This window comes from Chiroxiphia lanceolata, chromosome 2 (genome assembly GCF_009829145.1).
Source record: "Chiroxiphia lanceolata isolate bChiLan1 chromosome 2, bChiLan1.pri, whole genome shotgun sequence".
Classification (NCBI taxonomy): Eukaryota; Metazoa; Chordata; class Aves; order Passeriformes; family Pipridae; genus Chiroxiphia; species Chiroxiphia lanceolata.
Window position 1 is genome coordinate 30,597,813 of NC_045638.1, and position 27,118 is coordinate 30,624,930.

Here is a 27,118-nt window from a genome sequence, read left to right on the forward strand (position 1 = left end):
CTAATGGGATTGATCAGAAACAGCTTCTTGCAGAACCTCAAGCTAGGCTATGTCTTTTAAGATTGTTTCTGTGTGGAACAGACTATTTTCCTTACCCGGAGAATCTCTCTGGAGATATAAGCTATCCAGTCTTCTTTCAGAGTATTCCCTTTCGTGTTCTTCACAAGGTCTGTGATAGAGCCTGCTCCACAAAACTCCATAACAAGCTGAAAAACAAATATCAGTGTACAACCAACATTAAACACAGTTCTCAGCTGTTCAGCAAAGCCAAATAATCAGGTTGCAGCATTGATTTGGGAAACCCTTGTGAAGCAGAGAATAGAATTTATTTTACATATCTGCCTGGAAAATGGATTCAAGCAAATGTCTTCAATGTGTGTCAGACATACATGGAATATGTCTCATATCAGTTACCGCATTTTCAAGGACTGATTTAATCACTGTAATTTAATGCTGGGAATCTGGATTTGCTCAGCTACGCAAAATGCATTAGCAGTAAGAGCACATCCAATACTGAAGGAATCAAACTGATCACACCATTGCAACACATCTTATCCTTTAACTCCCATTTATTTATGGAAGAACACGCACTGATGAGTATATCCTGCCATTTCAAACCCAAACTTCAGTCCTCTGGAGGGTGTAGATGAGATGGGATGGGAAATGTAATAGGTACAATTCTCAAGTGGAGCTTTCTTTTTACAGTCACATATTCTTACTGCTCAGCTCAGCTGTCTTGTTCCCAAGAAACATGCTACTATCCATCGGGGAAGTGGGGAAAAAAAGTTACTTTAAGAACAAATCCACTGCTTATAGCAAGCTTTGGTTCAGCCATCCTCTTAAGAATGTGTGATTAGTCTATGTGATTCACTTATCTATCTGTTCAGGCAAGCACCAAATTCTATTAGTTTGTCTTTCCATAACGTGGTAATCCTGTCATCCTCAAACTACATCCAATAGGGAAAGACTTATGAACATGTTTGAAAAATATCTGCTTACCCACAGTTGGTCATCATGTCCTGGAGGACTTTTCTTAATGAAAGCACCATAATAAGTTGCAATATTTCTATGATGAGAATATTTCTTTAGCATATTAATCTCCAGTTTGATTTCTTCTTCTTCATCCTTTGGAAAAAAAATAAAACAAACCCCCATATGTTTAATATACCACATGTATTATTTATTTATCCTTCACTTTCACACACGTAGGTTTTTTTAAGTTCAATTTTTACCAGCATCATGCTCAGGAAACCCATCCTAAAACTGTTTATTGAGATGGTCTAAAATAGGTCTTTACTTTCCCATGTTTTCAGCAGTGCAAAAAAGCAAATGAAGGATGCACTGGACTTGACCCAATGATGGAGCAGGACATAATCTGTTCCAAAAACCCTGTGCTTATAATACCATAAGCAAATACATAGCTAGCAGGCTTTTATTGTATGTAACCTGGAGAACTAGAAACCCGGAAAAATCTGTGGATTTATGATAGAGGAGTATTATTTACATCTTCCTCATTTTTTCTCCTTTAATTTTGAAAATTGCAACCAGTTCTATTTAACTGCCAGACAGCAGCTCCATGCAGCCAGCTGCTGAAGCAGGTTCCCATTTCAGTGCCAGCACGGGACTGGCACAGGAAAGCAGAGGTGGAGATCAGGAATTCCCCTCACTGCAAGGACAAAGCATTGGCCTCGTGCACAAGTTTCCTCCTCCTCCATCTGTCTCTGTGGAGGAAGAGCAAGTGCATCAGAAAGAACAGGCCAGGAGCCCGGGCAGTAAACAGGATGCTGGGACACAAAGGCAGAGGAAGGATTTCCCACAGCTCCCCCTGCTTCAGCCAGATGCCAAAAAGAGAGCAGGTCAGGTGAAGGGACATCACCCCTTTAAAGAGATAGAACAGGTAACACTATGAAACTCCTCCTTAAAAACACCAACAGTTTGTTTCTGAAGTGACAGTAGGACATGTTGCATGGAAGGATCCACATGCTTTGAGGTGGTGTCTGAGCAGGTAGCCAGCAGATACAGAAGAAGGAGCAGACACCATTCCACCCCCACCTCTCCCTTCCCATACCACAGACAGTAGGAGTCTTCTTCAAGCACCTATCGAGGCAACAAATGAAAAGGCAGATGGATACCCCTTTAGGCACAATCTTTATTTGTTCCACAATTTTCTATCCTTAGATACCCAGGCAGAAGATGTCTACCCTAAATTAATTCCAGGAAGAACCCAAAACTTCTGTTCCCTAGGGCTGCTGGCTGATGGGAATGGTAGCACATATTTTGATTATCTTGTGATGCCAAAGCTGATTGCATGATAAAATTTTAAGCCTTAAACTTCCTTGCAATTTGTACCATGCTAGCAATCAAATATCCTATTCATGACATATACAAATGTTAATATTAACTACATGTTAACCGTTTATACACACTGGTACACACAGCTTGAAGCTGAAGAAGCTACTCTGTGCTACAAAGCAAGCAATTATTTCAAATATTCTGATAGTAGGATGCAACACTTAGTCGTAAACTATTATGACAGAATTCCCAAAATGCACCAGGGATAAACTATTCTTATATCTTCTCATGATGCATCTTTGAAGTAAAATACTGTGTATTTCTGGAACACTGAACAAAATAGTAAAAGAATCTTGTAAATCAAAGTTCCCAGTGAACAGCAACCCTGGGAGAAAGCGTTGTCAGAACAGCTTTCTGAGCCAAAAGCTAACTTGGTGCTTCCTTAGCTGCTTCTGTTGTCCTTGCTGTTGCATAATTTTTTATTTATTTAGACCATATGCAAAAAGAAAAAAAAAGAGAAGAAGAATACATGCTTATACTAGGAACTACTATGCTGAACCTCTGAATTGTGTATTTAGGGAAAAAACTGTGATAGCTTTGTTAAACTTAACGGTTTGGGACAATTGCTGATAGGTTAATATGTATAATTGGATTAATCTGCTATTTTGAATGGACTTTTTAGATAAAAATTATTTCCTACCCTCAGCACATGAACACAATAGCTTTTACAATACAATGGGCAGGATGTTCTAGAGGTTGTCCATGTTCATCTATTGTAACAGCAGCCAAAATGATAATACTTAGGATCTATTTCTGAAAAGTAAAATAATCAAAATCCCACCAAAAAACCCAACAAACCAACCAACCAAACAAAAAACCCCACCAAAACCACTAAGGAACAAACAACAAAAAAGGCACACACAGACCCAGCAGACTGCAGGCAGTTACTGCTCTTTCAGCTTTTCACTGAGGCTGTGTCACAGCACCTGCTCAACGGCCTCCAGCAACCCCAAGCATCAACCTTAACTAAGGCTAATAATGGTCCTACACTTCTATTTCAGCCACCCTGGAGCATTTGTCCACAACACAAATAGCATCTCACCTACAGATCAATCCAGTCCAAAATCTAGTCTACAAAAATAAATGGATTTGGTAATTCCTGCCAGACTCTGGAGGACTCCACTTACTTAGTGCGGATCGATAACTCCCTGGCAATGAGTCCTGAAGACTTTGCGGCGACAGGAACTATCATGAGGATTAATCAGCACAGAGAAGGCTGCAGCACAACTGCAGTACAGCAACTGGTGGAATATTTTAAAAAATACCCGAAATTTTTTAAAAAAAAAAAAGGTTGGCCAGACCAAAGGTGTTCTGTTCCAGATTCAGGAGCATTTTTTTTTTCCAGGGTGCAGCTCATTTCATTCCCATGTGGGCATCTGAAAGAGGCCAAACAATGTGCGCGCTACTAGTGTTTACTTCTCCCCCCGCTAACTACAAAAGGAGGGTGAGGTCATTAGCAAAGATGTAGACACCACTCTTGCAGATGTCTTGCACCAGGGTGACATGAATCCCACCCAAAATCTCACTGGATAAGACCATTTCCACACAGGTCTCCCTATGGACACACATGCCTCAAGGAGGGTATGCTGCAGCCTGCAGAAGGGATCCTCCTGCACAGAGCAAGGTGTTTTGGCAGCCATCCTGGGATCTGGACATGTGAGGTAGCCTCAGAAAGTGAAAGTCCCTCACCTCCTCCCGACAACACATGCACTGCACCACTAACAATCCCTTCATTTACAGAGGCACTGGTATCACAAAAGGAGAAAATTAAAATTGGTTGAGGCAAGAGACTGTCATTCTCATGAAGTAATACAAAAGTACATCCTTTTTTCTTGGAGAAGAGAGGCAGCTGGTGAGTCCTTCCTAGTGATTTTATGCAGCTGGCATTAATTACCACTTTAAGCCATTATCTGTGGATACAAACTCCCATTGAAACCTTCTTTGTCTCCCCTGTGATTGGGCTGGTGTGTTTTATACTTCTACATTTGCTGGCTGTTTGTGACAGCACGTCTGACTACCAGTAATTTTTGCAGTAAGCTATACTTTCACAAGGCTCACGTGGTTGGATCAAGCTTGGAGCAGCTTTCCTCTCCCTTTCCATGTGTTTCCCTTCAGAGAATAAATGGACGTGTCAGCATTCGTAGGGATTTCTAACTGCAACGCTCTTTGATCAAAATAATTTTGCCTGTAAGATTAAAACCCACATATGATGCTGGCACAGAAATCCACCTATGTGCACTAAGATATTTCTGATTATTTGAACCAGCACAGTAAAAATAAAATCAGTCATGTTACCTCTCAGCATGCCACCCAGCGGCACCCGATCAGCTTGCTTACGGCTGCAGCACAAAATCTCAACACCACTTATCCTTCCATTCATCATTGCATGCTAAATATCAGTACAGGTTTTTCTGCATGCAGATGGCAAATCAATGACTTCTTATTTTCATTACATCAACATTTACAAAATCGTGATGATTTAAGTAGCTAATGTTTTAAGTATCTGACCATGGTTGCCATGGAAGTAACTCCCAGTCAAATAAAAGCTACTAGAATAGATCCATATATGGAAGATTAACCTGGACAGCTCGATTATTCCATTTCATCATGTTTTCAAAAGGTAACACCCCACCCTCCACATCATTATTGGAAGAAAATTCTGCTTATTTACACAAAGTTTTAGAAGATAAGGAACGCAGAAACACTTTGCTGGACATTTGCTACACTTCGCTGTGTAGGGATGGAAAAGAAGAGAATTAAGCTCTAGAAGTATTAGAAGCAGGAAGGACATAACCAAAGGAAAAGAAAAATCATGTCATGTCTGTCGTGTTTCTATATACTTCTCTAAACATCATTTGCCTAGATGCCTCAGGAGACTAAGCACAACAGTTCTGACATGTTCCAGCATTAAAACTGCTATGAGACCCCTACGAGAATCTGTCTCTGAGAAACACACTTCAGGAAGGAAGGGAGAAATACAAACTCTATAGCACCATGAAATTATTTCAGGAGCTGAATTTTAAAATTAAAAAAAATACAAGCCACCTAAACACAGAGAGAAGACATGTCCTAGGGCATGTAAGTGGTGACTTTCCATTCAAACTCCCCCAGGTGGAAGAGGTCTCTGACCACTGCTCTTTGCCAGTTGTTGATTCTGCCCTCTTAAGGGATTGGCACTGCTCAAGGAAAAGAAACTCAGGACAATTTCAGAAGATTTTATTTACCCTAGTAATATGATGAGGATAAATGCAAATGAGAAAACACAGTCCAGCAAGGATAAAGCAAGACAGTGTTCTGTGATAAAGGCAAGAGCAAGTATACCTACCTCGCCAGATGATTTATATGCTGCTCTAAATCAGTATGAAGTGGAATACAAATTGGTCCCTTCAGTAACTTTGCTTTTTGATTTAAGAAATGAGACAGTGACAAATCTCAGTTCTCCCTGCACAAATGGCACCCAGTCATTTTAAGCCACAACCAAGGTTTTTAAGAATGAATATCACAACCAAACAGTGGAAAGCCAAACACACTAGCAAAGGTGTTTTCATTTGCTTTCCCAATGCTGTTCACAAAGCTCTGCCTGCCTACACCCAGGAAGCTGCCCTCCCTGGAAAATGGCAGCTGCCAATGCTCTGCCTGGAGTTTCAGAGTAAGCTGAGCTGTGGAGGATCATGAGCTCCAGTGGTAACTTGTGGAATTTGGGAATCTTTAGATCACAGGAGAGTTGGGATCTGTTTAGAGTGGCAGGCAGCAGCCTCAGCCCAAACAACCCAGCCCAGGGCTGGGAGGGAAAAGGGACTTCTAATCCATAGACCCCCAGAGTGGTGGAGAGGAGACCAGTTTGCCTCCAGAGGCACCAAAATGATGACGATTTGCCCTTTCTTTCACTATGTGCCTCTGACACAAAAGTTAAAGAAAAACAGGAGAAACTCACAAGAAACCCAGTTTATTTTCTTTTCAGCTTCTTCTCACTTTTCATTTCTGCCCTCTACCCATATAAAAAACAAAAAAAAGCCAAAAAACTCCTACAAGACACCAAAACCACAAAGACAAGTCTTCCTCAATAAATCACAACTAACTTTCGCAAACCACCTTTCTGCTCGAGTGTCACAACCCCCCTACTCCTTGCACACCAGACCTGGCCAGCATCCATTCAGAGCACAATCTGTCCAGGACAGGGAAAGTCTGAATAATGCCTAGCACAATAAGTGACCTTTTCTGCTGCTGGAATCCATAATATATACAGTCGTTAATAAAGTTCTCACACACGAGGGAGTTATTTTGGCAAGGAAAGTTGGGCCAATATTGCACATAGCATGGTACTTGAACTGGGAGCTGTGGTGCTGCCTCCACACAAGGAAGGAGATTGTAATTTTGGGAGGAACCAAACCACAAGAGCAATGATACTTCAAGTGCCGGGTAAGTCCCTGCCAGTGACTGCCAAGGTAGGAAGTTTGTATAAAGCAGAGCAGCTTGCAGTGTGGAGAGTGCAATGTGGAAAAATGTGATCCCCTCCAACATCACAATGGAGTGTTGGAATTGGGAATATGACATAAAATAGTTTTTAAGAGGAAAATCAAACACAGTTTTCTTGGGAGGGAAAGTCTAAAGAAAAGACTTTAATCGAGAGCTGCAGTAAACACTTATCAAGTCTGTATACAGTTCCTCCTAAATCTTAACATACAAGAGCGTCCAACTTTCTTATTACATCCCATTTCTTGAGAGTCTTTTACAAGACTTTGAGCATTGTCACCCTCAAGCTAAAGACCTCATGCAAGTTCATTTCCCTTCTGTCTCTCTCCTCTGTTACCTTCTCACTCCCAGCACTCCCTGTGCCTGTTTCACTTCATATGCAAGGTCTCTTTTTCACAGACCCCTTACCCACAGACTCTCCCCACCTTGGCATCAGCACATTAATTTCTCTGCACTGTCCTTCAAGTCCTTCCCTAACACAGACTTTTTCAAAGGTCTTCAGACTGTTCACTCTTAAGAAAAGGCATCTATCATGCCACACACTCAGTGACACAAAAGGAAACTAGACACCCAGCAAGCAGTGGCACAGGTGGTGAGCATCGCCCCGCCCCCCCCAAATGCTATTAAGGGTGCTTCTCAGACTTTGCTCCTTGTTCACAAATGCAGCCCAAGCAGAGCAAGCCCTCCAAGGGTTTTACCATTTACAAGCTTTCTGGAAACCCATCCTGTCACTGTGAGCTGCCCACCAGCCTCAGAGCTGCTGACGCTGCCAGCACAGAGCCATGCTGCCAGAAACAGCAAACCAGCAACACTGCTCAGGCAGAGTAATTGCAGAAGACGGCTGTGAAGCTTTTTCAAGGGTCAAAAAAACCTTAGTTTCGTGAAGACTGGCTGGCAGAACAGTGCTGTCCTTATGACCGCGTTCGGTTACCTTCAGTGGCAACATTTCATCAAGCAGGTGAGGAACACACTTCCAAACACACACAAAACAGAAGCTGCTTTGTCTCCCCTTGGCACAACACCCTCTCTACTGCATGCTAAAGGCACCATTTGAAACAAGGGAGAAAATGAGCCAAGTTGCTCACAGCAGTGCCATCGCTGAGGCTGCAGCCATAAAGCGACAGTTAAATTAACTGGATAAAGGCATGAGGGAGGGCAAGCTCTTCAGCAGGGTCCCAGCACTGCCTGAAGGAGCCTGTGTAGCAGCATTGTGCAGGCATGGGAGATGGAATCACGTGCAGGCAGGAAGGAGCCAAAAACCACGTGAAAACAATACTTGTCTATTGTCTCCCTGCAAACCACCTCCTCTGCCAGTCACTCCGACAACAATATTTTCTTTCTTGCCTGATGTGCCTCCAGTGCTTTTGCTGGTCACTCAATGAGCTGCTCTGAAGGCAAAGAAACCGCACCACTGCTGACCTCCCTCGATAAAACCCCACGATGCCACAGGCTTTTTCCAAAGACAACCAGGAGAGAAACTTCCTAAGGGTAAATCCCTTCAACCATTTCCAACACTAGTCCCTCAATCCTAGATATGATTACTTAAAAGAGTTTCCTGCTCAGATTGCATGTTTGTCCCAGTTACAATTCAACTGTCCATCCTCATCAAGCCTAAATTACTTACAGGTTATGCAACAAGCTAGCCTTATACTGACATCTTCGGAGCTCTCATAAAAAAGGGAATGTTTAGTACTCTACTTTCATCACTATTATTCACATTAAAAATGCCTGTTGCTATACAATTCTACATCCAGTCTCAGATTTCTTGTAATCAGAACAAGCCCTTGCTAGCAGATATGAAAAGTAAGCTTGTGTGTGAAGGAAAAAAATTATAGTTCCAGGCTCAGACAATATGAGGAGATGTAGATGCTGGAGAGAAAATAGACTAATGTACAATGCCAAAAAGTTGAACAGCTTTTCTGCTTTCAATCTCAGTGTGCATTTGATGCCAAGGAAAGCAGCATCTTTGGGGGTGACAGAGACAAGGGAGGCATTTGCCCACTGCCTCGTCCCTGCTCTTCCCTGGGCAATACGAAGCTGCATTGCTCCCACCTGGAAGGCAGATCTCCTTCCCAAAGGGGATCAACACATGGGTTCCTCCCTTCGTGTGCAGTCCAGACAGTGCTGGGTCACAGTTTGGACCTGGGAGGTGGAAAAGGCTCCCACATCCTGCAGGCTTCATGCAGCTGGAGAGATTCAACAAGAAACTGAAGTTCTGGTTTGAGACAAAGCTTTAAACTCAGAGGAGGGGAGAAGGCAAACATCTGAGAGAGAAAACAAAAGGTTGAAATGACTGAAAGCAGATTTCCTATGCACTGGTGTGTGAGGAGTAGGGGGGTTGTGACACTCAAGCAGAAATGTAAGCTGAGAAGGTAAAATACCTTAAAAATAGCAGTTCTAACATAACGCTAATGTCCTTCTACTACATACATCATGAAAACCTACAATTACATGAACACACTAATTCCCTCACAGGACAGATTCATTCAGTATACAGCCCCACACCCACAATGACCAACAAGTCCTGTAGACAAAAAGGGAAGAGGAATTTATTTACAACACCTCTTTCGTTTCATACATGGAATGAAACCCAAATGCTAAAAGACATAAAATATCCCAACAGTTTGGGACAACAAACACGAAAGCTATCATGATGCACACCCGAACAGGAACAGAACAAGTGAGAGGAAGGAAAAGTAATCCCACTTTGGCTTTCCTTGAGGCTGTTTCACACAGGATCCTTTATCAAAAAGAGATGGGTCTGGAGAACCAGCTTATAAGAGAAACTCAGCAACTCCATCACATGCCACCATTTCTTTGCCTAACAGTGATGAAGGGCTTGGCACAGCTCAGTACCTTACATTATATAGGCCAAAAGCAAATAGATAGATTTGCAAAGCAGAGGGGGCAGCCTGGCAACGGTATTCCAAAATCAATCATACATAAAAAAATAAAATTTAAAAAAAAACCCAACCAACTAAACAAACAAAACAAAAAAACCACCCAAACCAAAACTGGGGAGCACAAACAAGTACCACCACAACTGCCAGCAGCGAGCAGCCTCAAAGCAGGTACCTCAGACTTCCAGGAGACACAGTCCCACCAGTGATTTTTACCCCTCTATAGGATGAATACCACCTCAGGTGGACAAACCTGTCCCCTCACAGGCACCTTTTCCCCCATGCTAAATTGTAGATGCCCAGGTCACCTACATTCTAGCCTTCAGCACAACCCCTGTGTGCCTAAAATTCAATAGAATGAATCCAGGCTTTGGTTACTAGCAGCATTTTGGTTAAAGCCAGCAAACAGCTGCTGAAAGACTACAAATTTATTATGGACTTTGGCTTCTGAACCCAAATCAACTGGTATGTGCAAGAGGAACTTTGTAGCATACTGCTAATCCCTCAGCTGTCCACATTCCCTAAGTCCTTGAGGCTTTAATTAAGGAAACTCTCCCTATTAAAATGTTGCGAGTGCTGTAATTTTTCCTTCCAAATATTTAAAACTCCATCTGCAACACTAACAAAGCCCTGTATTTTGTCAGAAAACGAGTACTAAGAAAAGCCTCGAAAACAAAATCACATCATTTTCTCTGCAACCCCACAATCCACTTCTATAAAGTGGCATACTTCACTGAGCCCACTACTACGAAGAAATAGATTTAATGCTTCTTTTCTAAAGTAGTCTACGTCTCTCTGAGGTACAACTGCCAGATGAAACACCATCAAACAGACAGCCATCACATACGCAAACATCGAAGGTAATACACTGGCTTAAGAAGCAATATGCACGCTTAATGCCCGTTTTTAGTGCGGCCGGTAACCTACGCTCTGTTTTACACCCACAAAAGGAAAACTCGAAATTGTGGGCTGTGCTACAGCTTCCAAAAAACTTCTTGTAAGCAAGGACTTGTGTGAGATCATGATCTGACTTATTCAACACAAGGTTTCTTTTGTGAAGCAGCCAAAATATGTAAATTACGCAGGAATAAAAGGAATCGTCCGATCTGTACATGTGTCTTACCAACAGGATTGAATGACACAGTGTGAGTGCACAAGTCCTTACAAGTTTTGATTTCAGTTAATCTTTGCCTAAAGGTTAAACACTTCAGCACCTCTGGTCCAATATTAGTCATTGCTCAGCCTCTGTCAGTAATCTGCAGCTTTCTCCCCTGCCTCATGCAGAGAAAGTACTGCAAATGCAAAAAGCCAGGTGCAAACAGGAAGGACCCAGAAGGTTAAAACGCCCGTTCCTCTCACCTGATGAGGGACAGAGGATCACAAAGAAAGCTGTGACACCAGCCCACTATCCTGTGTTTGAGAAACAGGGTGAATAAATACTGTCTGTGCAGACTGTGGGTGGATGGGATGAGGAAAAGGGAGGAGAATGGACCAAGCCCTACAGGCTTGTCAAATTCCATTTTCAATTTTAAAAATACCCCAGAAAATACCTTTGGTTTCTTTCACCAATACTGCAAGCAAAGACTGCCTTAAAAGCCAGCAGGAGGGCAAAGGCTTGCTCCTCCTCCCTTTGCCACCATCTGCCCCTTCTCTTCCTTCTTTCTCTGATTTGGTGAGAATTGCTCCTCAAAGCAGTGACAGAACAGAGAATTAACATCAGGTCAGTATATGTGACACCATCAGTCCTGCATACAACTACTGAAACATCCTATCCAAGTCCTCAAATCACCTGCTACTTCTTGGGGAGGAATTCACTCCTTCTCTAAAGTATAAACTCAGGCCCATGACTGATGCCAGACGAGACTCGGGGTTTCTTTTCCTCCCTGCTCTTCTGCAGCATTTCCAAAACCTAAAACCTAACAGCAGCTTTGGGGGTGAAAAGGCAACACCAAGCTCAGCTACTCTATGGAAATAAAAAATAAATAACTAGAAATATATACACTGAGAGGAGTTTTTCTGGAGCAAAGACCTCTCCAACTTGCTTGTTCATGTACAGATGAGATCCATGCTTACAAACCCTAAGGGTTTCCAAAGCAAGAAGGAATACAGATATTATATTTTACCTCTAAAATACACTCATGCTCAGAAATACAGCTCTCTTTAAAAAGGGAAATTCACTACAGAATGATTTACAACTGACGGACAAGATGATGATGTCTGTAATTATCAGGTCCCACCATTCAAATTACAATTTACCAGCAGACACACAAGCTACTTGATTCACAGTTAACATTTTCTTCAGCACACACCAGGTCCTTTCTGAAACAACAGGGGAGACAGACAGCCTCTATCAGTTACAGAAAAATGCGGCTGCTGACAGAGGAATTCAGGGATGTCTGAGAGGGGCAAATTTCCCTTCGTGTTTGTGCCAAACCTTCACGGAGGGCACATGACAAACAGGGCTGTGACTAAAAGGGTTTTCCTTTGTGTTCAGACAGGAACAGCTGTTAGACAGGTACAAAGGTATAGCCACGTCTGGGCACACGTGATAAGCAAGTTCTTTATAAAATCAGTTGCTGACGTTTTGATTTTCTTTGGTAGATTAACGCTGACTTATGCACAGCATTTAAAATTGCCCTGCACTGCCAAAGCTCTATAAAGGCTGCGCACTTTAGCGTACAAGTTAAGTGCATTTGGCATTATGCCACAATGTACAAAATCATTTTCATGCAGCTGCCAGCAGAAGGGAGCTATATTCTTGGACCAGATGTTTTTTCTGTCGGTGCTGCCAAGCACGCCTGGAACCTCACAGCTGAGCAGTGCTGCAGGAGTGAATTAACAATGAACAGAGCCACAAGATGCTCATGTCCATCTACTACACGGGGTGTCATGGTCCCCTCTCTACCTTCCCTCCTGCTCTCTGAGCAAGAAGGCTGCAGATAGGCGGCTAATTATTTACCTGTCTGGAAAGAAAAGCCCTTCTGCCTCCTTCAGGATAAATAAAAATCAACAAATACTTGCAAATAATATTACAACCCAGCTGCATTTACCCTTAGGTGGGCAGGTGACAAAGAGACCATGATTAACAGCCAAGAAAATAGGACCAGAGAAAATATAAAATGGTCCTAATACTACATTAAACTTTTGGTTTTGCTGCTGGGCTATGAACAGGCAACCATTTATTAAAAGGTTATTTCACTTCAAAAATCAGAGCTGCTATGGAATCTCACTCTCCAGTCTAAAAACAAACAGCCCAAATTCCAGCACAAATCTCTCCCTCTTGAGCTGAAACCCTGAGAGCACTGGCAGGAGTTTTGGGACAGAAGACCACTTCCTAACCCCAACACCAGCTCCCAGTGAGGTTCAGCTGCTCTTTGCCTTCCTGCACCCATGCTGCAAAGCAAGGCTTCCTGCCAGACTTACCTGCCAGCCTTGCCTTGTCTGTCACAACTGCACAAGACCAGCAGAGGGGACCTGTGGGGCTGCAGGGGCTGAAATACTAAACTGTCAGATAGCTGCTTAAAACCACAGATGTGTACTCAGAGCAGGCAGAAAGCAGTCCAAACAGGAACAAGGGAGTCAGGCACCAACACCTGGGTGCTGATAAGAAGAAAATGAGCTTTACTCAGTCCAAAACTCTCCTGTGACAGAGCCTATATCAACCACAAAGTCTGTAAGAGAAACTCAAGAGGCCAGGCCACTTCATCCAGAAAGAAAGAGCCCTGCGCCAGTCAGGGAAGAGGTAGAAGCACATCCACCACCTCATCCAGGCTGCAGCCCACCCCGAGGCAGAGATGGGGGGAAACACCTCTCCTTCAGGCTTGTGGCTAGGGACTCGCTTCTTTGTTTATTCCTCTCTCTGGGCACCATACACGTTCAAAGAGAAAGGTGACAAAAAGGGGGGGTGTGGGTGTGAGCCTGTTGAGAGCTGCTCTGGTGGCTCTTTTCTCAGGCAGGCAGTTCAGACAGGCATAGTTCACTCCTGCAGCACAAATCCCTGTTAAAAAGTGAAACTCAGCAACTTGCCTGTAAAATAAAAGCAGGCGTAACATGTTTTACTGAAACCCTCCAATACATAATATAATCTGATCTCCCTCAGAAAAACTATTGATTTGGTTTCCCCACCCTCCAATAGCTACCATATCTCCTATGCCCCAGCCTGCCTGAGCAGTGCCTTCCTTAAGGATATATATAAATTTTGGCAGTTAAAAAAACCAAAATAAAACTACAAAAAACATCACCTCTCTTGTTCAGATAAATAACTGGTCATCTTCTCAGGGACTTTCTTCCGTTAAAATAAAAGTAATGCTATCACTACAGGGTCTCAGGGGAAGATGACTCATGAGCAGGAAAGAGCCTGAAATTCTGTGCTCAGGGTATTTACCCCAACAGATATTACAACTTTTTACTATGCTAGTCTGGTAACACGATGAAGTGGCAGTTCGAAGAAACCTTCCCTTAATCACACTTGATTTGAAACCAGACAAAGAGGAATTAGCCCAGCCAAAGGGGGGGGAGGGGGAACACACAGTTACATCCAAAGGAGGAAACCTAGATTGTTTGGAGAGAGATTCAAAATTCAGGAGGATATGGTACAGGGAACCGGATTTGCTCAGAGAAGAGCTGTGGGACAATGAAGTCATGCACATAGGGACAGGCTGCAGCAACCCTGCCAGCTCCAGCTCCACCATCAAGGCAAGGATCCGCTGTTCGGTTTGGAAACATTACCAAGCAGCATGGAAGCAGCAGAAATCCCACACACAGCAAATTGGACCTCTCCAGTAGCCGGATAGAAGCAGCTAAGTGAAAGACCATGTGTTGAGGAGGTCAGCTTCTGCCAGACTACAGGCATCTGAACAAAGCCCGTCATGGCTGTAGGCTCCTCTCCTGCAGTTTCCTGCAAACTGGTCCCTCCAACAGGCACATGGAGAAATCCCAAAGCCCAATCAAAAAGAAAAGCCATGCAGAAATTGCTGGTTAAATTGGTTAAGCTTGTCTTTGCTGATTTACTAACAAATAATGCACCACTAGGAAAAGCTTTTAGCTGCACTCTGGCTGTCATGAATTAAAAAGTGAAAGGTCGGGGGTATAAAATAGGAAAAGGAAAAATTGGGAGGCTAGTATAAAGACAGAAAAACATAATACTAATACTACTATCACTAACAATAAGAATAGGAAATTCTAAGATTGCCGGTGTGCTTTTTTTTTTTTTTTAAAAATAAAACAAAAAAACTCTTCCCCAAAACAGCTCCATCTGTAGTCTCTGAGCATCTGGGGGTTTCTGCCAAAGTGATCAGCAGCAAAGAGCTAGCATTTGTCTTTGAATCGCAGCCATTATGTGCTTCAGTGTTCCCACACCACAGAGAGAAATTGGAGGCACTCACAAGTCTCCCTGGGCTAACGCTGAGCCACTGATCCAAAGCACAAGGGATGATGGCAGTGCATGTGTGCTGCTGCATATAAAGGCAAGGCATGATGGAAAAAACCGGACATTGCTGCTTTTCATGACCTATAAAACTTCATGACTGAAAGCGGGCTTGGCTGAGGGCAGCTCTCCAATTCACTGGGAAACCTCTTCAAAGCAAGACATCCAGCTAGGGTTGTCTTTCACACAATACACCCCTTATTCCCTCACGCCTTTGGTTTGTGAGCAGAGACTTTCCCCCAGGAACCACAGCATGTACAGCCATGTAAGAGTCATGACCCAGTTTTGGCCACCTCTCCCCAGTGCCAACATTGAGGTGCTGGCCTGGAAGAACAGACCCATGCCCGTGCACACCTGTACGTTCCAGTCACTTCACCATCAGGGAAGTGCAGGGCACCGCAAAACCCTTTATGTACCGTTATCTGTCCATCAGCCCTACTCACCTCACACCTGTAAGGCCAGGTAAGGCCTTGTTTTACCATTTGTCTTGTAAACATGATTCAAAGAGAAGGTTTAAAAGGAAAAAAAAATAATGATGAAAGAAGTTCTCTGAATGGAAGATGCCAAAAAACTGCTGAACACCAGAAAGCTTCTACTAGTATAACTCAAAGTTTGTCTCTGTTACATTGCTGCGTATCAGGTTTCAGAAGAAACTTCTGGCTCTTGACATTATGTGGAAGGCAAGCAGGTTTCTCCCTCTGAAGCCCTCTAGTGATGGCCAAAAGCAGAGCAGTTACAGAAGTATTCACTTTGAGTGCAATCAGGAGGAAAAAATGCAGACAAGCACCTGCATAAGAGGTCACTGCTCATCAGCCACACCAGGTCAAGATGGCCATGTTTCAAGGGTTGGACTGGATGATCTTGTAGATCTCTTCCAACCTTGCTGATTCTATGATTCTGTGATATTTTTATATGTCAAAGTGGCAAATCATTAGATGCATCATATGCAACAATGTTAAAATGAGCATTGTTTCCCACAACAAACTCTGCTCTAACACTTTACATATCTTAAGACCACTTTATTGCCAAAAAAACTGCTGATTTAAATCCTATCTAACTAATATATGAAGAATGGGTGACATCCAGTGAATTAGCAATGGGAGCACACACAGCAAGGGCAGGCTGGGCTTTTGATTACAAACTTCATTTAAAGCAAACAGATGCCTTTCAGAGGTAGACCTACTTTGGCCACTTGGATTAGCCCACTGAAAGGTTGTTTTCTTTTGCCATTCACTAACCAAAGCACCATTAAACTCAGGGTTAACAAGGTTCTTTGCCTGCAAACATGGGGCATGGTCCAAAATGTGGTTCAGACAAGCCAGTTTCCCATGGGTCACGAGTTTGGAGGTGGCTGGCATCACACATCCTCAGCACAGGCTTTCTGGCTCTGGCACTGGAACAGAGCTTGCCACACAGTGATTCTTTGCTCTGACGTTATCCTGAACACTGGAATTCAGAATCACAATAAATGTTATGGAAATGGTCCAAAGAAGAAAATGAAGTAATTTCTGAGGCAAGCAAGCAGACTAAAAATAGTTGCGACTAAAACTGTTGCACAGTGGAAGGAATCAGCGGGTGGGGGAATCTCTGCAGAAGACCTTTGCACTCCATTCTTTATTCCTAAATCTGTAGGTATGGAGCACGACAAACAGTTCTCAGCAGCCACCACAGGTGGCTGAGAAAGATGAAGCCAGGATGTTGGAAAGGTGTTGCAGCTGACTTTCACTCTGGGTTCACACTGCAAAGGGATGGTCGTGGGTTCCTCAGGCAGCCTCATGACTCCAACCTTGCAGAGCTGCTGCTGCAGGTCAGCACCCAGATGCTAACTTTCCCACTCCCTGACCTGCCTGGCCCCTCTCACCCACTACCCTGGCCAGCTTTAGGAGGGCAAAACCAGTAGAAAGTTAATCTGTATTTTAAAAAAAGGGGGGGAAAAGGGGAAAAAAACACCAAAAAAACCCTCCAACTTGTTTGTCAGTGGAGCTCTGAAGGACGGGACTAGATAGATGCTGGTACAAAGGGAGCTTGAAAAGGAGGAGAAGAGAGACAAGGCTGACCCTGAAGTACCAGCGACATATCGAATTGTCTTTGTTGTATTGTAAAACCTTATCTCAAGGGAGAAGTAACTTGAAAATTGGGAAAAGCCATAGACACCTATGTCAGGAGAAAGCACTGCTATCGCAACAGGATGCCATCTGAACATTTACAAATAGAAAATGCAACTAAATTCCTCCTTTCTTTCCTGCCAGTGGGAGAAATCCTTTCCTGTATCTACAAGCAGTTTGTTTACATTTGTAGGCACAGAGAATGAGTTTGCATTTACATGCTGATCCATCTACTTTTACATGAACAGTGCAAACTCTAACCATTGGTGTTGCAAATCAAGACTAGGTTAGGTACATTTCCCAAACTTTTTAATCAGAATTGGGGAGCAACAGCAATTCTGAAATAGGAACAGGGACTCAAATTGAGTGGGGACTTGTTTGATCATGCAGCCCCCTCTGATCTATAAATCAGTGTAACTATCATTTTATAATTGATGCAAGGCTTTACATTTTAAAAATTTGTTGCAAAAGGGTGTAGTAACAGAAGCAAAAAGAAGAATTCAGAATGAAAACCAACAAACTCATTTATAAAAACAGTTTTATCCCACAGGCTCAGAGAGGCAACACCAATAAATGCTACTGAAAAGGCTGCTGAGTAAAGTGTGCAAGAGACAAATAAACCCCTCCTTAACAATGCTGCCTTTGCATCACTGTTTCCACAGCAGTGACTCAGGGCTGCGCGTCCGCCTGCAGCCCCAGCCAGGAGGACAGGTTAGCACAGGGGGGGTCAGGTAGCCAGCTGCCAGCCACAGGAATGTTCTCTCTCCCTGCCTACTATGGTCTCTCTGCTCAGCTACATTTCTATTTGGTGAAATATTCCACATAAGAAAATCATTTTCAGGGATCATGGATGCTCTCCTTTCTTGCTCTTGCAGGCAGAGCCCAGGTACTTCGCCAGCCTAGTAATAGTTATCTGAAGGTCCATGGGCTGCTGTATTTCCACTAGGATTTCCACTTAGTTCTTACCAGCTCTACAATGAAACGCTAAACCTCAGTTCAGGAAGAAGGTGCTACAGTGGAAAATATCCTTGCTGAAGCGAAACATTGCAGAAACACCTCATAGACCAAACAACATACAAAAAAGCTGAGCTCACTTCTGGAACTGACCACTCCACTAGGTAGAGAGAGAGACACATCATCCTACAGAATGAGGTAAAAAAGAGAGCAGGCTGTTGAACTCTCACCGCATCTTTTGCACCAGTGATGTACTGGGTAAAGAAACTACCATTTTACCTGGTGGATGTGAGGCAGAACACAACACCCATGTGTTTGCTACCCACACAGGAACAGCAGTGCTTCTGCTGATAACCTGATCACTTCTCACAGGTACACCTTTCAGAACAAAACATTCAAGAAAAAAAATTAAAAAAAACATTAAAAACATTAAAAAAAAATCAACAGGGACAAAATGATGTTTCCCTCCCAAAACAGGGAAACATCAGAACAAAAAGGTGCCTCCGTGGCCAGACTCCCACTGCTCTAAGAAAGATGCTAAGAGAGATGGCAAGCACGGGGGAACAAAACAAACTGTGTGCTTATTATGAAGCACCAATATTTGCAATTTTAATGACAACACTTTTGCACTTCTATTTAGAGTGTTCTCTGCACTTTATTTAGTGTTCTCTGACAGAAAGGCTACTCTATATCTAGAAGTATGTACCCAGGACCCTTGTTGGAAAGGACTTGAGATACTTCTAGGCTCTGGAGACAAACAACATCTTCTACACTGATTAACTGAACTAGTTTGCACAGCATCTTCAGGGCTCTTTTAACACTAGCTCAGCTGTGTGTTTCCCACTGCATATTTAAGAGATTGGACACAGTGGGAGAAGAACACTTCCCTGTTAGGCACAAGGGCAATGTTTCTCATGGTTAGGAACCAGCTTAGAGTATAATGAATTCCCAGGTGCTTGAGCATTAGCACTTGCTACCATAATTGCCAGATTTAGGAGCTGGGCTTGAAGACTATTTCAGCCAACAACTCCATGCACAATCATTCAAACTGTGTATCCCAAAAGGAGCAGTGTCGAGGGACTTAAAGAAAACATTTTTGACTCATTAAATGTTGGAAAGTAACATTGCTGGTTTATGTTTATATATACATATGCATGTTAAGAAAGAAGGGGAGAGAGATCACACAGGGTAATCTCAAATGTACAATACCAGATTTGTGCAACCACAAAGAAAGAATCAGAGGGAGATTTTAAAAACGCTTGAAAGTAGTCTGTATGTGCTACCCTGCAGACATTCCTACAGCTGCAGTACGCACTTGAGATGTGAAATATCAGAACTTTTTTCTTAAATAAAAATGAAGTAATCTACTTTCTCCACCTGATTTACTGCAAAACAGCGGTCAGCTGACTGATAATGGAAGGTGGCTAAGGCCTGTCTACCACTTTCAAAACAGAGGCTATAAATTTCAGCCTCCCATTCTCCACGCAGCCTGACTGTTTTCACATAACTTGCCAGGACTTTGTATCTTCAGAATTTGTCCTCCTCATTAAACTTGGCCAAAGTTGACCATCAGATCCAAAAGTTATTTGGTAAAAGACAGGACATACTCAGTATCACCAAGAAGTCACATTTCCTTAGGAAGTCAAGATAAAAATATGGAATGTTGTAGCAAAAACAGGAGGAGCCCACTGGCAGGTGTGGTTTATGAAACTACAGTTAAACACCCTCAAGAAAGATTACATTTCAAGCAGATATATCCTCTTTAACATAAACAGAGAATTAATTCCCCTGACTTTGATCCTAATGCCCAAGCCAGATTTTAAAGTGCAACTCTGAAAGACAGCAGTTCATACTGGACCTGAGATCTTTTGCTTGCCTATGCAGGCAGGAGGAATACACCATAGAGCCAAATTCGACCTGGAAACTTGCTAAAATGAAGGCACAATGCTCTGTCACAATTCTCGTTGGTTTTACTTTGCCCAAACTGGCAAGAGCACACACGCTCTAACACTGCACTGACAAGGTTGCGTTGTTGTCTTTCAGCAGACAACATGTCTGATTCACTGGGGGTAAATTGAGCTGTGCTGTGTGTCTGATCGAAATGATATAAAATGCAGCCCCATACTTTTTGCCATTATCTGCACACAAAACACTTCTGTTTCCCATCAGAACTCGAATCTCCTCAGACAGCTCAGACAAACAGAGCTCAGCACAGTGGAAGGCAGCAGCAAACCGCGCAGATCAAGGCCACCTGCACAAACGCTCCCCTCAGCTTAGAAGAAATGGTCCATCACTAGAATTTGCACAGGCTATTATTGCTCAAATGCATGTCAGTGCAGGTACGACTGGTAGGTAAACTATCACAACTGTGAAAGCATCTGCATGCTACCCACACTGAGCCTTCAACCACTGTTAGTATTAGGGTCCAGATTTCCCTGACATATATAGATGCTAGCAGTTATTCATATACATATGAAATCACATTGTCATTAGTGACTTCTCTGTCAGTGCTAACAGCAGGTCTTCAGATGACTGCAGGTAACCAAGCCTAAGGACTGAAGAAAAACAGGCACAGGATCAGAGCTAAATGCATGAGTATTGGCCTGATAAACACCTGGACTGATAAACAGTACATAAGGGTGGTAACAGATGTCAATAAGTTCACCTAAATGACTTATCCTTTCCTTCTGAGTGTGTCCATGCAGTTGCACCATCAGACCAAAGGAAGAAATTTTTAAAGAAAAAGTCCAGACTTGTCCAAAGAGTTCAAGACTTGTAGAGAAATCTTAATATACAATCCCGTCCTTCTGCCAATGGAAGTCAGCTGTAGCTGTTTCCATTATGCCCCAGTATTAAACATGAGCTCTCACATACTGACAAGCAGCAGCAGGTCTCAGTGCCACAGCTGAGGAGTATATCCCGAGCATCATGTGTTGTGCTACAGCAGAGTGCTATCTGGTTCTCTTACAGCCAGGTAGGCAAAATTTTCAAGCTGTTTTCCTAAAACTAGGAGATTCTTCTACGCTCCAAACAGCAAAGTTCCCTTTAAGTGGCCATAAATTCAGGTTGTGTTATCTAAACTACATTACAATTTACAGAGTACTGGCAAAACATTTTCTTCTAGACAAGACAAATACCTTTCACATCAGATGACATAAACATACAGAGGAAGAGAAGGCAGAGACAATACAGCTTTCTTTACACTTTCTCAATATAGTCTTCCACAATCAACCTTGAGTATGAAGCCATCTCCTACCCTCAGTGGAAAAGCCACACAAGAGGAATCGTATTAAGTGAGCACCATGAAGCCTTCACAGCCAAAGTTCTTTTGCCTTTGACAGATAATACATGCTGGTGAGGTACCAATGGTGCCCTCAAGGATCTTCACAGCAAAGGGAAAACATCCGTTTCCTCCAGCCTTGAAACAGTCCAGGTTTCAAAACAAGCACGTTAGAATATATAGAGCAGTATGCCTGCAAGGACAATAGGCTGTGCATGCAAACAGTCTTCCACTCAGGTGGAAATTTTGTATAAAGAGAAAATATACGTTGAAAAAAGCAGACAGAGAAACAAGCATGCATGTCTGAATGCTTTACACCCATTTTTTTCTCTCCCCTTTGTCCATTTTTCCCACACACAGTATCAGTGCAAAGTTGCTCTTTGCTGGGACACAGCAATGCAGAGCCTTAGTGCTGGACACCAGCTCTCTCCAGCAGTATAATTTCCTGACCTTCCTGATACAGCCACAGCTTTCTGCCCTGACCTCAAACTGCCTGTGAAGCTCCCTATTCAATCTCCTCTTTGCAACTCCATCAAACTTGACATCCTTCCTTTTCCAAATAACCTTCTGTAGCCCAGCAGTCTTGCTAACCACCTAAGTACTCAGATGAGGAGAGTGGAAGTTTGCCCTTTATCCAAACTGGTGCCAGCACTGCTGCAGAAAATTTCTTGGATCATGTCCAAAAATTGCAGATCTGACTTAAGCCGGGTGTTAAATGTATTTGCCATGCTGGGAGATAAAGTCATTGTTCCTTGTATGACTGTAAGAACAAAAGGCTCTTTAGAGTTAAATGTTGTTCTACTCTGTTATGACTATGAGCTGGCAAGCTAAGCGCTGCCCAGCCACCCAAGGACAGGTGTGTTGTGATGTGTCTGGCACCCCCTGCAAGGCCCTTTGCACCCCATCACCCTGAAGACAGACAGGACCACCCCCAGCTGACCCAAACGGGGGTCTCACAGAAAAACAGGCAGCACAGAGCTGCAGGAGAGCCTGGTCCCACACAGATGTCAGCCAGCACTGCAGTCCCTGACAGCACCCAGGGCTGAACCTCACAGCACCAAGTCAGTGGTAAAGCAGGGGAAAGAACTGTGCCAAGCTGCTGGGCAATGGCATGCAGCAAAGGCAGGTGAGGGATCTCAATTAAGGAGGGAAACTGTCAATTATACAACTGCTCTGCAGCTCAAAAAAGGCTGCCCTACCATCTGCAAGACTATCATAGCTTTTTTGACCTCCTCCCAAACCAGATGTTACAGCTCAAGGGACCGCTCTGTCCAGCTCTGTTTTCCTCTGAACTGAAATAGATAGTTCCCAGTAGCCTTTTTCTTTTTTTTTTTATTTTTTTTTATTTTTTACCTAATCCCTAGAAGAGGTCAGAGGTTAATCAGCTTCAGGACAGACTGGACAGCAGAGCTATCCACATTGTAAATACCTTTCCTATTTATTCCTTTTCCACAGAATGATTCTTTGTTTTGCCAGGTAACTGTTTAACCCAAGCCTACAAAATGTTGTACAGACTAGTAGTAAGCAACCTCACATTTGAGGGACAAGTAAGCAGGGTGCCAGTATTCCCCATGGAACAATCAGGATTTTCAGATCCCTTATCCATTTTCTAAATCCATATTAAGAAGTGACTCATAAGAAGAAGTAACATGGCAAAGGCTTTAAGTAACTCTACTGACTTCAGGTTTGCTTTGGCTGACTTCACAAGAAGTACAGCCATGGACCAATATAAGTACTTTCTTTATCAGGCAGCTGCACTAAGCCAGGTAAAGCAGTGCATTCGTATCTCTGCACTAAAAGGATGGCCCATATTCAGCCTCTCCAGACTGGCTTGACCCAATTCTGTTGCACAGGGCCACAAGGATATGCATTTCCCAATCTTCTAAAGTGAGCCATCAGCTTTTTATTTTTTTTTCTCTCTAAACAGATCAAAATCCATGGATTGTCTTTCAGTCTTCATGGAGAATAAAAGAACATAGATAATAGTTAGGGCAAACTTTTGGTGTTTATTATTTTGTTTTCCCCTCATTTTGTCTGCCTGTTTGTGTGGGAATATACACATATTTTTACCTATCTGTGGTTCTTCTGCAGATTACTTTTGGGATGTCCTACAGACAGCTCATCCACAAGACTGCAGTTTATAACACCATGTAGGCTATAAGATAGAGACTCACAAGAATCAAAGGGACTTGCCTATTGCAACAGAAATAAGCAGTCAGCAGAGTCAGGAAGATGGCAATGAGTAATTCAGGTAACCTTTCCTGTTCTAGGTATGGAGATGTGCCATGTTTCTCTGCAGGCCTGGAGGTTTTGGTCTGAGGTTGTTAATTTTTCTGCAGAGGACGTACAGAAACAGCAAGACAGGCAAGCACTAAAAGCAATCCAGCTTCTTTCACAAATCAGCAGGATACAGTATTCAGTTGTTTACTTAGCATAAGTTTACACAGACTAGACTGGACAAGCCATGAAACACCGGGCACAAGAGCTGAGAAATGCTGCTATTAAAAAAAGGCACGCAGAAAACTTTCCCAAGGGATGCCAAGTGTGTGTGTGGGAAGAGGTAGGAGGAAGAAGCAGCAGCATCAGGGGTTATAACAAACAGAGGAGAAGCAATTGTGTTTTTCCCTCAAAATCAGTTACTAAAGCTTTCAAAGAGAAAAGCATTGCTGGAAGCGGAACACAGGAGTGACACTGGAAACAACCATGCAGCTGCAAGGAAAGCTTCAAAAGGAGTTAAGCATAGTCAAGCTTTAGGGTATAATGTAAGTTAACAGCTTGGGTGCAGGCAGATTTGCCAAGTAAGCTTTGCTAAGGTTTTAAATGTTATTTACTTCACAAGAAAACCGATTCTTTAACCGAATAGTGACTACCAAATTTAAGAGTCAGGGAAATCTTACAATTATGGAAACCTAACAGTCAGTGAGTGGAAGGGGTCAACACAGACTGATCACTGCCTTCTCCAATACAATGTCACAAAAGGAACAGAGACCCTACAATAAAAAGATTAATGACAGACTACAGGAATCTCTCAAATAATGCCTCCCCACAACACATGTGCAATATGAAAGTCATCCTACATATGTACGTTTTCTAAAACAATTTTTAAAGTGCCTGTACAATGATAGTTCATATTGTTCCCCTTTTACGGTCATTGGGTTCATTCCAACAAGGAATTAGAATAGTTCTCCATTGATGAAGACTGGTGGGGTTTTTGGTTTTATTTGTTCTATAGTGAAATTTTTTCAGCCTACATGTACTGTAGCTTCGCCCTCAGAAAGTGAAAATAGGACCTACATATGCACCATTCTGTACTAAAACTTACAGATCTTTAGGTCTTACAGATCTCTTAGTGCTCGCTTTAGTGCTGTAGAAGTAAAGATCTGTAAAGATTCATACAGTCTTCTAAGTCTTTTCTTAATTTGTTTAGAAAGGAGGAAAACAGAAGAGGCAGGAAAGTTTTATGCACATCAACACCCCCCCAACATTTAAGGCAGCAGTACTAACTAGTCATAATATATTCAAAGATCAAGCTGATAGCTTCAGCCCACCTCCTCTTTTCTCATGACTGCCACCATCCTTTTCAAAATTAAAATCTAAAGAGAAAACCACAAGAAAAGATGAGAAGGATGAAGAGCATTTCCACAGTGCCATGTACAATACAGAGGTATAATGTTTCTTCCAATATCTCTAGTCAGAGATTATACTACCTCATTTTCTTCATGCCAACAAAAACTTTTAAAGGAAAGCCTTTACTTTGAGTTTGACAACTCACCTGTTTGGGTGTTAAAAACTTTACAGCCCAGAACTCACATAACTTCACTGATCCTGAGCAATGTGTGAATTGCAGAATCATGGCCTTGAAATCTGAAAATTTGGGGGGCGCCCACAGAGCATGTGAACACATTAGGTTTTCTAATTTGTTAAGCATTTGGCAAAGGAAGCACTGGATCAGAGGTATCCCAGAAGAAAGTCTGTGTCTGTTCTCAACTCAGGTTAGTCAAAATAATCAGATATCCCTCACAGTACTGCTTGAATTTAAGCAGAAAGGCATAACACTGCCAATAAAATATGCACATAGGCACAAATCACCTACAGCTTCAAGCAGCCACTCACTGGAAAAATCACAATTTCAGTTTTGTGAAAGTTTCCACTGAAGCTTCTTTCTCCATGGGCATGGACACTGTTAGTATTACCATTAGCAGTTCATCTAACTGTAGCTCTTACAGCAGGTAGAGAAGGTGAATTTGAGGCTGTGGTTTCTTCAGCATTTCTTCTGGGACAGAGCTAAGGGTAGCAGTCACTGTCCTCTCTGTCCCCATGTTCTCTCCTCCCATTGTCCCTTTAAGTTGTGGTGAGCTGCATTGGAGATGGAGCTGCATTGTTTGCCAGCAAAAGGAGGTGTTCATGAACCATCCCATGAGAAACTGAAGCCATGTCTTGAGGATATGGCTGTATCTGGCAGAAATGTCAATTTGAGCTACTGCCCCTTCTCCCTGATGGCCAGCAGCAGCTCTTTTCTGGTCTCATGCCACCTTCTTCATAGAAATCACACAACAGTTGGTAACATTATGTGCTAATCAGTGATCAATGAACCAATCCAGTTTATAAATAAACCAGAGGAAGGAGAGGAGTGAGGGTATTTTTAAACTGGAACCGCAGCCTGTTCACTGATCCAGGTCACCATCTGGCCCCCAGGCAGTCGTGTCGGCACAAGTGCTGGGAAACAGGCAAGGAACCAGCAAGCAAGACTGGACAGGAACATCCTATGGTCACATCTGCCACTGAGAAAATGATCCATGCAACGGTATCACCCATGCCCGGTGTTACAAAGTGGAGCTGATTTAGCATGACTTGGAAGAATTTACACATTTTTAGCCCCTGCAGGCTCATTACTTCGAAGCAAAACACATGAGGCTCCAGTAGTAGGAAAGACAATGATTTTTTAAGCTGCATGGAACTAACATCTCCAAACTCTTCCCTCTGACTGCCCTTCATCCCCTCAAAAAGCATTGTGTTTTTGAGAGACCATGCCAATATACAGCTTGCTTTTCAAAACCAGATGAAAATTAAAGAAAGTTTCAAAACTTAAACCGTGTCCTGCAACATGAGTTTAGCCATAGCATAGACAGCATTTTTCAAGTGTTTTCCTTTTGCCGTGCAACCTCTCCATTACAACTGTTTGTGATTAATACATGATATTAAAAACAGAAAGAGTGTGCATTAGAGCTAATCTTAATATTATGGAAGAATCCTTTGTCATGCACAGTCCAGCAAGCTGCCCTGTGTAAAACCGTTGCACAAATGGAAACGCTGTGCAAAGAACATTCACTGTGTGTCAACACACCTTCATTTTTCTCTGGTTTCTCTGCTTGTTAACTGCAGCAAAAAAAGCATTGCCTCCTCATGAAGGCAGACTTTGACAAACTTCAGCTGAAAATTGATCTTTATCAGGCCATCTTACAAAGCAAGAATATCTAGCTCTTGGCAGACACAACAGCTTAAGTTAGAGAGCAGCAGTCACACTGCCCATCGAACACTACGAGATTCAGAGATAAGACTGAAGTCCTATCAGTTGACCTAACCCTGCCTTCTTGTTTTCCTCCTTGCCTGCCTATTTACCTGTTACACC

The 27,118-nt window shown here is 42.8% G+C and overlaps 1 protein-coding gene across 12 annotated transcripts in view; it reads right to left on the reverse strand.

The window, feature by feature from the left end:
- The window catches only part of MAP4K4 (mitogen-activated protein kinase kinase kinase kinase 4), a 169,586-nt gene that overhangs the window by 62,321 nt on the left and 80,147 nt on the right, over positions 1-27,118 (reverse strand). For 11 of the 12 annotated variants that reach the window (XM_032677911.1, XM_032677918.1, XM_032677916.1 and 8 more), the window contains exons 4-5: positions 1,000-1,125; positions 96-206 (exon numbers count right to left, since the gene is read on the reverse strand). In XM_032677911.1, the coding sequence (XP_032533802.1) occupies positions 96-206; positions 1,000-1,125 (237 nt within the window). Of the gene's footprint in view, positions 1-95; positions 207-999; positions 1,128-8,107; positions 8,325-27,118 lie in introns of those variants that run through there. The other variant, XM_032677914.1, reaches the window with a different exon arrangement.